General features: G+C 33.8%; 1 protein-coding gene across 1 annotated transcript in view; it reads right to left on the bottom strand.

The window, feature by feature from the left end:
- Positions 1-298: 298 nt before the first annotated feature.
- Positions 299-14,885, bottom strand: part of Mgat4a (alpha-1,3-mannosyl-glycoprotein 4-beta-N-acetylglucosaminyltransferase a) — an 81,139-nt gene continuing 66,552 nt past the window's right edge. The window contains exons 9-11 of the mRNA XM_068358983.1: positions 14,688-14,836; positions 2,361-2,476; positions 299-1,996 (exon numbers count right to left, since the gene is read on the bottom strand). Of these exons, the coding sequence (XP_068215084.1) occupies positions 1,967-1,996; positions 2,361-2,476; positions 14,688-14,836 (295 nt within the window). The 3' untranslated portion in view covers positions 299-1,966. The remainder of the gene's footprint in view (positions 1,997-2,360; positions 2,477-14,687; positions 14,837-14,885) is intronic.

Raw genomic sequence — 14,885 nt, 5'->3', positions numbered from 1 at the left:
ACTCCCTTACTCTCAATTGTTTCAGTCAGTTGGCCTTACTAGCACTGCTCAGCTAGCCGACATATGTATCAGAGATCTCTACAGACATTCATACATAATAGAAAACTCAAAGCAAGCTTAAATTGTTGTTGTACCCTTATTAAAGTCTTGAGTAAAATGAACTTCCAGTATTATAATCAGGATGGTAACAGAAATTTCTGGGTTAAAGTAAGATAAAACTTTTGTTGTGGCTTCAAGTTCTTAAGTAAAATGAACTTCCACTATTATGATCAGGGTAGTAACAAAGAAATCTCTGCAATTGCAACTTAAACTTTTATAAGAATTGTGTATATTTATAAATTTCTGTTATTTGAACAAAGGTTGAACAACCTAATTTAATTCAATTTTGATTGGTTTCCTCTATCAAACTGTAACCCAAGTTCAGTAATTCTTGGTTAATAATTTGAAAAAAAAAAAAAGCGAGAGAGTTGAATCTATGTTGAGATAGGTGTACTCCTTTATGTTTTCTATATTTCATTGATTTAGACCTTGGCTTCAATGAAATAAAGTTATTGACTTGATTTGTGATATGAAGACTTTGGTTTAACCTCTTTAAATGTATCATTTCCCTTCCACCTAGGAAGTTATTATTCAGATTGGTTAATTCAGCAGTAAGGTCCATGGAAATAAATATGACTTTTAAACTACAATATATTATTATTTCCATTCTTACCTTCAAATAAAACTAGTGACCCAGCTTCCTCCACATTTTTGCCTTGGGTGTTTTAATTTGTTTGAAAAGTGTTCTTTATCTTTTTTCCCATGCTAACCCTCGGCCACTACCATGGCCATCTGCCTCTACCCCACGAGATGGGGAGGGTTTGACGGCTAATTTTAAGAAGGGAAGGTACGAAGGTGGGTGGGAGGAATTTCCTTAATTGCATTATCTACTGTTGATAAGTTAGCAAATCTTGCACTTAATAGTTCCTATTCAATTGAATAATTAACAAGTAAAAATTTAATTATTTTACATTTGCTTATGAGCCAGAAACAGTAACCTCTTTAATCTTTTAATATAAAAATAGGATAGTTTCATACCCTGTGCTAAGTTCATGATCACACACACAAAAGCTATAAACAAGCTTAAGGCCCCTTGTGTTATCTCTAATCACCTTTTTCTTAACTTTTCTATATTTCTAATATTTTTACCTGAATCTCATTCATATCTAATATGTGAATGTTAAGAGTATGAGGTAACTTACTGTCATAAAATACTTGAACACATATCTAGATAATTTTCCTTATTTTTAGTAAGAAGTAACTTGCTGTTATAAAATACTTTAACACGGATCTAGATAATTTTCATTTTTTTTTTTTGGAAACACTGTGAATCAATTAAATTATCAGTTAGCATTGAGAAATGAGATTCAATCATTTAAATTATCATAGCATTGAGATATGAGATTCAAAGAAATCCAGTTGTTAAAGTCATCTAGAAACCTTAAATAGTTAACGAGATTCCTGTATACTATACTTATCATAATAGCACAGTCAATATAAATTCTATAAATGTTCTTAACATTGCTGATCACATGACTTATCACCCGTTAAGTTTTTAAAACATTGCTTCAAGTATTAATGAATAATAAAAAATTAACAGTACCCTTATGAAAATGGCAAATGAATACTTAGACAATCTGCCTACAATTAATCACATTCTATGAAGTGTGCCCTAAAAAATGCAAATGTACATAAACTTTCCTCTTTATATACATAACTAACTCGTCCGCATTGCTATCCCTATAAACCTATACATTATATACACAGCAATGCAATAACTCAAATATATACTAAATTCATGAATGATGAAAACTGTGATGCTTTGAACCCAAAAGAAATGTTTAAGTGAGGACAGGAGCCTGGGTCACTGCTGGCAGGATACGCTGTGACACTGGCACCAAAGGGTGAATGCCAAGAGGGCGTCTGGTCACCTAGCTTCGGCAGTTTCAATGTGAATCTGAAAAAATAGGTGGTTACCTAATATGTCTGAAAATAAATGGAGATAACAAATTCAAGACAGCATTCCACCAAAAAGTATGAATACTGAAGACCATGTACATAATGAGCTATAGTCACTGTGAAAACTAATTCCACATCAGATCCTAGCAAAAGTTATTAACTTTCTGACTTGAATAATTAGTATTTGTTTATGATGGTTTATATAACTTTTGATAGGAATAAAAATAAAACTATAAGTATAGATACATAAAAATTTAAAGACGAATTTAATATTAATGACCCATTTACTTTTTTAATTCTACCCTCATACACAAATAAATCAATGTATACAATTCAATTTTCGAATACTATACTGTACTTACCTCGCTAAGTATTGCCCAGTTTGCACTCTCTACGTGAATACTGAGACGTAAAATTTTTATTTCTCCAAAGCTTTCTGCAATTTTGCCTTCTGCTACACCCATGTCATCAAAATCACCTGTAAAATATACACATTTTATAAAAAATTCTATATTTCATTTTTCTATGCTAAGCAATGCAATACTGAATCCAAGAGTATCCTCCTTTATGTACAAATAATAGATTCCACACCGTACAATACTTCATTATCTTCCCCTGATCTTTATATTACTTTTACTGAAAGCTGTGTTGTAGTCTACCCCAAAATAAAAATTTACTGTTCTCTTTCCATGCAAAATTGGTCTCCCCTCTGGGAACCACCACACCTAGTTGGTGATTGGTACTAACTGGTCGATGATAAGGCACACTGTATAACCTCTACTTTTCAGTCTCGTTGACAGGTAACTAAATAAGATATCTTTATTTTGTTCCGCAATAATAAATCACAATACAGTAAGATTTTATTTTTCTTGGCTTTGTATAATGTAAATGTATCCAGACAGCAGCCGCAGTGTTATATTTGTGTGTATAGAGGAATGTTGTTCAATTCCATTCCCTCATCTTTTGAAGCTATATCAGCTGTTTAATTGATGCTTTGATTATTAACAAAGTAAGTAATGTTTAGTAACACCTTTACTATTTTGCATCATTTGGATATAATTCAGAGAAAATCCAGAGGAGACTGAGAACAATGGGCTAACTTCCTAAGTTTTGTCTAGCGGCTCTGTTTTCTTCTTCTTGCGTCATCGTCACTAATTCTGCAACCTTTCTGCTTTCCAGACACCTGAGTTCTGAAATACTGTAGTAGGTAATTGTATCCACCTTTGCATTTCTTTATCATGGCGTGAATATTTAATAAATATTATTTTCAATATACACTACCTTCAAGAAGATGAAAATTCATTTTCATTAGCAGAGAGCCAGCCAAATTCAGAATTTTAACGAATGTATTTTTCTCAGCCACCAGATGCACTAACATAAAGCTAGTACAATTATTTCCAAATGAATTCTTAGCCTAGAGTGGCATAATGTATACGGAAACTTATTTTGATAGGATATCCAACTAAGTTACTTGAGGTAATATTTATATTTCTTTTTGTTCTAAGTTATCCTTAGATGTTCACAAAGACTACTTCTTTTCACAGTTTCCATGATTTTATAGATCATGAGATGTATGTCTCGAGTGCAAGAACAATTTCTTATTCAATTTCCTTCACTGTGGAGACCATTTCCCTTTTCAAACAATCCATATGACAATAAATGGTCTAACCTTGTTCATGAAGATTTAAATTACTCTCGCTAGTGTAATTAAAATAAAATCTTTGAAATAGCTTTGCCTAGAGAAATAATGAAACACATGAGCCTGTACCAAACGTATAACAGTAGAAATAAAGAAAGCATTAAATGGCATGAAATGAGGCAAAGCATTAAGAGAAGATGGCCTAACAATTTATTTAATAATAGATGGAGGAGATTTCACAGTAGTAAAAATGAACTTTACACAAGATGTCTGCAAGAATGCTGTATACCTACAGCTTTGAAAAACTTTATCATTATACTAATTCACAAAAAGGGAAACACAGAAAGCCTGAAAAATTAATGCTGAATAAATTTATTCTCAGTAATATCATAAAATATTCATGAAAATCATATTAGGGCAAATAGAAAGACAGCTAGACTTTAATCAACCAAGAGAGTAGGCAGGTTTTAGTAGTAGATATTCAACAACTGACCATACCTATGTAAACCAGCTAATGGAAAATAAAACAAGAGTATGATAAACCACTATGTTTGGCATTTATAGACCATGACAAAAGCTTTGGATTCTGTCAAAACTTCAGTGGTAATGACAACCCTTCAAAAACAAGGAATAGATGAATCTTATGTAACTAGAACACTTGAAAATATCTATATAGAAAATACAGTAATCCTAAAATTACATAAATTTAGTGAGAAAATTCTGATTGAGAAATAAGTTAGGCAGGGAGACTCCATCTCTCATAAATTATTCAAAGCATGCCTATAGGAAGTATTTAACAATTTAGATTGGGAAAATGTAAGAATTAATATTAATGGCAAATACCTTAACAACTTAATATTTGCAGATAACATAGTTCTGTTTAGAGAATCATGAGAAGAATTGCAAATGATGATAGAAGATGTGAACAAAGAAAGCAGAAATATAGGACTGAAAATGAATACATGTTCAATGAAAATTCAGAGACAACAAATAAGCGTTATGACCGAACCTCTTGAGATTGTTAATGAATATACATACTTGGGATAGACAGTAAGTGTTCCCCCTAGACACAAAACCGAAATTCAAAGAAGGATAAGCATGAGATAGAGAGCTTTTGGTAAACAAAAATCAGAGTGTCCTACCAGTATTAACTGATACTACCGCTAAAGAGTTATGGGGTCCTTTGGCTGGCCAGACAGTACTACAGTACATTGGATCCATCTCTCTGGTTACGGTTCATTTTCCCTTGTCTACACATACACCTTCTACTCTGTCCTCATACACCTGACAACACTGAGATTACCAAATAATTCTTCATTATTCAATGGGTTAACTACTGTAATTATTGTTTAGTTGCTACTTTCCTCTTGTTAAGGGTAGAAGAGACTCTTTAGCTATGGTAAGCAGCTCTTCTGGGAGAAAGACACTCCAAAATTAAACCATTGTTCTCTAGTCTTGGGTAGTGCCATAGCCTCTGTACCAAGGTCTTCCACTGTCTTGGGTTAGAGTTTTCTTGTTTGAGGGTACACTCGGGCACCCTATTCTATCTTATTTCTCTTCCTCTTGTTTTGTTAAAGTTTTCTAGTTTATATATTTAATGTTGTTACTGCTTTTAGAATATTTTATTTTTCCTTGTTTCCTTTCCTCACTGAGCTATTTTCCTTGTTGGAGACCCTGGGCTCATAGCATCCTGCTTTTCCAACTAAGGTTGTAGCTTAGCAAATAATAATAAAAAACTTGGAGCCTTATTAAATCCTTCAAACATGAGCTGGTCATAACACTCAAAGAGCTATGGAAAGAATAATGATGAGAATAAAACTAAGAAACAAAAAAAAAAGCAGCATAGATATGAGAGCAAACTAAAGTACAGGTAGAGGATATTCTAACAACATTTAAGAAAAGGAAATGGACATGGGCTGGACATATAGATGTAATGAGAATGAAGTACAAGATGGATATTAAGAAAAACAGAATAGGTCCCAAGAGATTGCAAAAGGAGCAGGGGAGGGAGGAAAAGACAATAGATTGACAAATTAAGAAAGTTTGTGGTTGTGGACTGGCATAGAAAGACCATAAACAGACGCAAGTGGAATGACATTTCTGAAGCCTTTGTTCTGAAGTGGACAAGTTATGGCTGATGATGATGTATGCAAGATGGAATTTACTTTTAATTTAATATCCAGATATATTTAATAATTAGATTGGGGACATTTTGTTCAAAGGATATTATTGGAATCTAGTTTCACCAGCCCTTAAACCAAGTCCTATGTCCCAAATCTCATATCACTCATCCGGTATTAGTCATGGTTAGTTATTTACATGATGATGATCATCATCATCTCCTCCTCCTGCGCCTATTGATGCAAAGGGCCTCGTTTAGATTTCACCAGTCGTCTCTGTCATGAGCTTTTAATCCAATACTTCTCCATTCATCATCTCTTACTTCACGCTTCATAGTCCTCAGCCATGTAAGCCTGGGTCTTTCAACTCTTCTAGTGCCTTGTGGAGCCCAGCTGAACGTTTGATGAACTAATCTCTCTTAGGGATTGCAAAGAGCATGCCCAAACCATCTCCATCTCCATTTACCCCTCATCATGATCTCATTCACATATAGCACTCGAGTAATCTCTCTGTGAGCGAGCTGGGTATATTCCTGGCATTCCATGCAACTTTTTTCTCTGGTATATTTAGCAGTATTTATACCTTAAAAATGGTGCTATAAAAAGCATTTCACTGGGCGACACAGGTCCCTCGCCCAGAAATAGATTTTTCCTTCGTCAAAATCCCTTTTCTAATCCTGTCCTACCATTTAACTCCCAATATCCTTCTGAGGACTTTGTTCTCAAATCTACTAAATCTATTGGAGATTGTTTCATTGTCATACCATGACTTATGTCCATACAGTAACACTGATCTCACTAAACCGATATATAGTCTGATTTTTATATGTAATTTCAGGTGATTTGATTTCCAAATTTTACTTAACCAAGCCATTGTCTGATTTGCTTTTTTCAATCTTTCACTAAACTCTAATTCTAAAGACCCTGTACTGGAGATCATAGTTCCTAAATACTTCAATATTTCTACCTTATTAATCCTTTTTCCTTCCAATGATATTTCATCTTACATTGCAAAATCCGTTCTCATCATCTCTGTCTTTCTTCTATTCATCTTCAGTCCAACCTCGTGTGATATTTCATGCATTCTGGTAAGCAAGCATTGCAAATCCTATGGTGTTCTGCTAACAAGGACAGCATCATCAGCACACTCTAGGTCTGCTAAATTCTTATCACCAATCCAGTCCAATCCTTCTCCCCCATCTCCAACTGTTCAACACATTACAAAATCCATGAGGAGAATAAACATTCCCTTGGAGTACCCCGCTGTTCACTGGAAATTTATTTGAAAAGACTCCATTAACATTAACTTTGCACTTGCTATGCTCATGAACAGACTTAATAAAATTTACATATTTAAGAGGAACTCCATAATAACGCAGGAATCTCCACATAGTTGGTCGGTGCACACTATCAAAGGCTTTTTCATAGTCCACAAATGCCATTAAAACTGGACTTCTATATTCTACGCATTGCTGTAAAATATGTCTCAAAATGAAAATTTGGTCAGTGCAACTTTTACCTTTTCTAAATCCTGCTTGCTTATCTCTCAGCTTTTCATTAATCTTTCTCTCCAGTCTCTTTAGAATAAGCATACTACCGGTATATATTTTCATAACTGACGTAAGTTTTATGCCTCTGTAATTATTGCAATCAATCAGGTCTCCTTTTTTTGCCATTTTCACCAACACTCCTAACTCCCATTCATCAGGTTTAGCCTCTTCATGCCACATTCTACAAAATAATCTTGTAAGTAGTCTGGGAGTCACTTCATTTTCAGCCAGTATCATCTCGGCAGTTATTTCATCGTATCCCAGGGCTTTCAATCTCTTAAGTGTTTTGAGGATAGCTTCGACTTCAAACACACTGAATTCATTCATTGGCACACCAAGGTCTTCATCAGCTTCAGGTACATCAAATTATTCCCTTCATGTCTTCTATTCATGACCTCATTAAAGTGTTCCATCCAACGTTGTATTTCTTCATTTTCTGCTGTTATAACAGATCCATCTCTCTTTTTGATGGGTATATGCTTCTTCTTTTCCCCCGTCAAGATTTCATTAATAATTCTATGAGTAATTCTTACACCATAGCCACTTCCTGTATTCATAGCTTTGTCAGCCTCATCTGCTTTAGTGTCTAAATATTTTCTCCAGTCATTCCTGGCTTTTCTTTTGACCTCACTATCAATACTAGAATACTTAGCATGCCCTACCTTGTAATTTACATGATAGGCTATTTAATTGACTTATTATTCCTATAAAACTCCCTTGATGCTAGTATTACTTCTCCAGAAGCTCGGTTGTTCATATTGCTTCTTCTCCAGAAGCTCGGTTAAATCGTCCTTTGCACATAAAAATTTAGAAATTTAAAGATGTTCCCCTTTTCTTTCACTTCAATAAACACATGCCCTTAATATAGGAAGGAACATTCCATCTATAACTGGTAACTGACTCGCCAGTCTCTCTGTATCTTTAGTTTCTCAGTTGTGTTGGTACTGATCAGACTTTCTCTACATTGTTAACTTATTACTACACATTAAGATGTCTTCCCTTGGTTTTCTTAGCAATTACTTCATGGAGTGTGCACAGGAATTATTTCAGGAAGTTTATTATTAACATTCCCTTGGTGTATCATGTCAGGGGGCAATACTGTACTATGATACAAAAAAAAACCTTGGGAAAGTGCTTCCCTCACATTATCTCTCATGGTTGAGTATGTTTCAAAGGGGAAAACCAGCAAAGGCTAGAATTAGACGACTGTAGCGAGGATGACAATGATAATGACATGCCTCAACCTTTAGACAATTCACATATTCAGCTAACTTTTAATAGCGTTGAACTTCATAAAGCTCTTGATATCCCTAGCTTCCACTGTTTAAGTTCAGAAGTCCTGTTAATCCTCTCTGAAAACAGTAACTCTGGTGTTACTCATCCCATTACCAACCCAACCTAACTTCGTAAGGGCTCTGAAAGTTCACTGAGCATTATAAATTCAAAAGCCTCTCACAGAACTTCAAATTCTTTCATGACTCTAGACCCTTCTGTTACTAGACCCTTGCATGCTGCAATCCTAACCGCTCTATATAACAACTAGATGGTGAGACAGAAGACCGAGTGGGCAGTCTGGATCCTAATATCCCTCCACTCGCTAAAGTAAGCGCTTCTAAATTTTATTGTATTACATAGGTGGATGGCATGGCATCTCATATGATTCTTTTAAATCATGATTCGCTTGTCAGTGTGTTCAGTTCGCTTCCAAGGTCAGGCACTAGCTCATGACAGGTTAATTCAAGCAGGATAAATGTAGGCACTAGTACATCTAGTAACAAAACAAGTCATTCTCATGCATGTGCAGCATCCCTTGCATTCACTCAAGTTGTTAATAATCCGGGGAACCGTCTGATTTTTCTTTATTTCAACCTATAATACCAGACGATGAAGAGAAAAAAACATGGAGGCAGCCTTGAAAGTAAGGAATTATCTCCTTTTCAACTTTATGTACCCTTATTGCTGTGAAATTCTCTAATAAGTTATGTAAAGTAAGTTTGAAAGCTTCTTATTCTTCCAAATCTCCAGAAGTAGCTTTTACAAGACTAGTTATACCCCTCAGTTATCAACTTTATGGTGGACGGAATTGATATACTGTTTGTTGTCTCAGATTCAGAAAAAAGCTAACAATTCTGCTTCCCTTTTAGGCCTAAGGCCTTCTATAATACAGGTGTAAAGACTTGTACAAGACTCCTCTATTGCATAATATTGTCTTAATTTTCAATCTGAATTCCAGTCTTGACCCCATGTTACGATCTCAGAATCTTTACAGATTCTTTCAATCTAAATAAAAAGGATTCAACAACATTTATTCAAATATAGCATATTAATATAAAAGAAATATAAAAAACACGTTTATTCACATACTTATTTACAGGGAATATTGTGTAGCGTTGCAACTCCTTCCCTTTCAAATACCCTGTACTAAAATTAATTCAACATATTGAAGATGTGGAAATGGGCTGGAAAATTGAGCAATAAAATACTTATATGGAGAGTTGGAGTTATCTCCAGTTGCTGGAATGTTGCTGACATGGTGGTTTTAGGCTTGAGAACATCGCAAGAGGGCTAGCCATTTTTCTTCGTCACTGATATGACAAAATATTGGTAACAGATATTGTTGTCTGAAACCGAGACTCCTCGTCGGATACTACCTCTGTTTGACCTCTGGTTAAGACTTTCCTTTCTAACTCATTTCTCTGCTTATATACCTGTGTTAGAGGCGCTAATTACAAAATTGCCATATAATGATTTTTTTATATCCTGCATTCTGATTGGGTTTCTTCAAAGTGGCAACTTTCGGCATACCATAGAAGCTTCCAGAGAATATATTCTGACACCTATTTGGTGCTCCATACTTCTTATCATTCCCAATGTTTGCCATGGTTCAGAAGATGTTAAACAAGTTAACAATTTCTGTGAAAAGCAGGTGACACTAATAGCTCCTTTCTGGTCACAAAAAGAATAGTTCACGCATCTGTGGCAACTGTTGTCCAAGTGTCCAAATAGGTTGCCATACAAAGCCAATATGCGCAAACAACCTTTCTCAAAGGCGATTCATCCACATCCATCTGTGCTACATCCATCCTCAGAAACGAAGGGTGTCTGAAACCCTCTAGTATAGACTGTCTATTATAGATTCTAAAAGACAATCTATCAATATTACCAATCAAAGACAATGGAATGTTTATTTTGAATAGTGCAATACTAAGAGTCTATCAATGACTAGGTCTAGCTTGGATATTGTTAAATTTTTACTGGTTCCTTTTTTCATAAGAAATGTTCAACTTTAGCCATTAAGGGATTTAGATCTATTCTTAATTCTGTGTTCAAGCATCTGGGATTAGATATGCCCCTTTCAGGTATTATAATGATTGTATTATATTGTTAAGTATTCAAAAGCCTCCAGGGGTAAGGTCCATTTTCTGGAATTTAGATGTGGTTTTATAATATTTACAAGATCCAAATTTTGAATAGTTGAAATATTTCTCATAAAGATCTTATGGCTAAAATACTTTTTTGTGGGCATTAGCTTCAGCTAAACACATAAGTGGGCATCAAACACTATATCTGTCAAAGTAATCTTCGGGAAGACAAAAGGGTTTTCTTTTTGTATTCCTTCAGAGCCAAAACAATTTACATTGTGGCTGAGTTTGCCTTGTATTTTTCATATACTGTACTTTCTCTGAAAATAGATATAAGTTTTTCACAAGAAAACAGGTTTCTTTGTCTAGTAAGAGCTCTTAACTATTATTTGGAAAAAAATTCAGTTACTATTGGTAGTACTATATCCATATTTTGTTTTTTGGGATAAAGGACCCTAACTGTCCTATGATCAAATGTGTAATATCATTCATTATTTGGAGTTTAGTCACAGTAGCTCACAAGAAATTAAATATAAATATATTAAAAGGCTTGAAAGTGAAGGTACATAATATGAGTAGGACAACTATTTCCATTAAATTTTGTAGAAACCTTTATTTGGAGAGTCTTAGCAGCAGCTCAATTGTGTACCAAGTCAGATTTTGTACAATATCATAAAAATCATGGCTTGCTTATGAAGAGTGCTAAGCTCTATATACCATAGTGGCTGCAGAGCCATGGTCTGATTAATTTTGAGTTCAGTTGATTTCTAACTCCCTTATTTATGAGTATATGGGGTTTTAAATTAATCATTTATTTAGTACTCAATCAAACATATTGTTTACATCAAGAAATACCATTTAGAGACAAGCTAAGTCTGCTATTTTGAATAGCTTTATTAAACAATCTGAAGTCCTATATTTCAAAGCATATTTTGAGACATTTGTTAAAAGTAATCTCCTATTTCTTTCCTTCATTGGTGTGCCACCACCAGTAATGTGGGAGTAAGCAATTATAACTTCAGAGGAGGTTACTGAAATAAACAGTATTTTATAGTAAAATTTCTTATTTCCATACTCACCTGATGTTCATATATATGCCAACCGTCCTCCCCACTGCATCATGGTGTCAAGAGAATAAGGATAATTTCAACTTTAAAACTGAAGAGAGGAAGAGACTGGTACATCAGTCACTATTTATTGCTAGAATGTCCCTTCTCACAAAGGGCATGTGTTAATTGAAGGGAGAGAAAATGGAAAACTAAAATCAAGGAAATTCTGGGTAAAAGTCGATTACACCGAGCCTCTTGAGAAGAAGCAATATGAACATCAGGCGAGTATAGAAATAAGAAATCTTATCATTGAAATGCTGTTTATATTGCCTATTTAGAATTGGTAAGACTAACAGGATTAATATACTAATTAGGTTTACTCCAGAAAAACATTAAAATTATTGTAGGCCATGTAGATATATGAAATTAGGAGATACTGTATTTGAAAATTTGGAGTAGACTGAAAGGGCATACTAGAAGAAACTTGCTATCAGATTGATGGAAAATCCAAAAGGATTAGGCTGGTTGATTATAAATAGTTGGGAATGCCATGCTAGCCATAAACAAACCTTCATATTATGAACACCACAGCCTTTAACAAGCTTTTGGGATTTTGATAGTTATGAACTTAATAAGGTTTTGATCACTTTAGACTTTTGTACAATCTAAAAAGTTGTTTTTGTTTGGGCCTTAACATAGATTCTAACCTAACCTGCCCAATATCAAACCCTAGCCTAACTCCTCAACTTATGACTAGGGGTTCTAGTGCACCAGTCTGTTAGGGTTCAGATTGTGCACAGCGTTAAAGAGTTGAATTCCTCTCTTAAGAGCCTAGCAATTCTGGAAACATATCAGCTCCTATGAACCTTAGGTTTCTGAGACAAATACAATCTGTTAGTATACCTCCCCCCCCTTATTAAATAGGGGCTATTAAGCAACCATTAGTTTTTTCATATTTAATTGTCCAGAGGTGTATTTTGTCTTAGATGGCAGGACGAATTGTTCACTTAAAGGCTCAGCTACTAGCCTATCTCAATTTTTCTCTAATTATGTTAACCCTCTGGTGATCCTGCTTGTGACACAAGCACTATTAGGCTCAACACTTTTGCTAGGGAGATATGTGGCACCAACAAGAATTTTTTTTTTTTTTTTTTTTTACAGTTTAGTATGGTCAAACTATAACGGATATAAGCTTCTGATTTGCTGCATTATATCAAAGATAATTTAACTTCTTCATGATGCAAGTAGAATATCTTTGTAATGCTTAAAATTATTTTAAAAAGCAAAGATAGCATAATTTTTTAAATATTCATAAAAAGAAATGAATTATTTTAAAGGACTATTTCATATCACAATTGTTTAGAATTGAATTCTTTGTCATACAGTAGCAATGATTTTTTTTTATATTTGATTATTAATGAGTTGTTCTTTATTACAAAATGCTAAATTTTTAGTGTGTACGGATATTGTGTGACAATATTTTGTAGCGTAGCTACTAAAGGAATGAAGATAGAAAGAACTAAAAATTGCATTAAAAAGTGAATATATTTCCTATTTAATTCATACATAAAATTTATATACTGTATATTGTCAGAAAAAAATTGAGCAATTTCACGGGTGCTAACAAGGAATGATGGGAGAAGGATAGGTAGTGGTAGTGGAGGGGGGGGAGGTGTCAGTAGCTGTAGAGAACGACATCTCGTAGTAATGGGGGATGTTGAGGAGGGAGAAGTCTAATTGGAAAGGAACCTCTGGTAGTGGTTTCACTCGCCCCAGTTTTTATACCGACACCCTATAAGGGTGAGCGAGCTGGGTATATTCCTGGCATTCCATGCAACTTTCTTCATTGGTACATTTGACAGTATTTATACCTTAGAAATGGTGCTTTAAAGAGCATTTCACTGGGCGACACAGGTTCCTCGCCCAGAATTAGATTTTTCCTTCGTCAAAATCCCTTTTATGTAACTAAATTTATGAATTTTTTATATAGAAGTGTTTATATTTTTTAATTTTTCTCTATACCCATGTGAAAATAAAAGGAATGCTCTTTCACATGGTATATAAAACATGACAACTGCAATAATTTGCAAATGAGAAAAGACTTGTAGAAAAAAAGATCTATGCATGCGTAAAATTACACCTAAAGATGAGCATCAAGTTTTGCAGTGAGCTTATCTATGCTACCATTTAGCATAATTACTATGTAATAAATAACTAGAAGAAATAATACAATAGAAAGCAGAATTAATTTACCATATAATCTATAGATAAAATAAATAGATTTTTCCAGAACAAAATTAGCAATTGTGGTGTAAACATGTACAAGAATTTTTTATCTATGTGACTACATTTATGATATAAAGTGTTTTTTTTTTATATAGAAATGTTCATATTACATTTTTTTCATATACCCTTTGAAAATACAAAGAATGCCCTTTCAAATGGTATATGAAACATGATTACTGCAATTATTTGCAAATGCACAAACAAGCATAGAAAAAACTATATATGCACAAGTAAAATTCTTGTATAAAAGTCATAAACTGGTTTTACTGTAAGCATACCTTCTTTTCCATTTCACAAAATAAATAATAAATTAATAACACTACGAAAGGAATGAAGATTGCAATGGAGCACTGAATGAATTTCCTATATGATCCATTAATAAAAAAATAGATTTAGTAAGAAAAATTGAGTAATTACAATATTTCACTAGTAAAGTAGTTCTGTTATTCACTTTACAAAAAGGAGAATGGAAAGGACATAGTGAGGAAATGAGTTAATTCATAATGAGAAAAATGAGTTAATTCATAATGAGAAAAATTAGTTAATTCATAAATACCTCTATTAGGGAAAAATGGATGGTCTTGAAACGATGCTGTAGTTTCATCTTAATCAGTTTAAATAATAAAATAAGAAAAGAAGAGACACTATATAATAAAGAAGTATTTAGACTAAAATCTACTTACCAACAATTATAAAATTATCTTCCGTAGTTTTGTATTTTCCACTCTGTACATCTTCAAGCTTAGACAGAGGCTGTACAGGTAGAACTTCTACTGTGGTATTATAAAAACGATCAGAAGGGTGCTCAACATTTCCACTTCGAAAAAGATATCTGCAAAAAACAGACAATCTTTAATCAGATTGATAGCAAACAACTTACA

Source organism: Palaemon carinicauda, chromosome 35 (assembly GCF_036898095.1).
Source record: "Palaemon carinicauda isolate YSFRI2023 chromosome 35, ASM3689809v2, whole genome shotgun sequence".
In the NCBI taxonomy this organism is placed as follows: Eukaryota; Metazoa; Arthropoda; class Malacostraca; order Decapoda; family Palaemonidae; genus Palaemon; species Palaemon carinicauda.
This window is presented reverse-complemented; position numbering and strand designations above follow the sequence as displayed.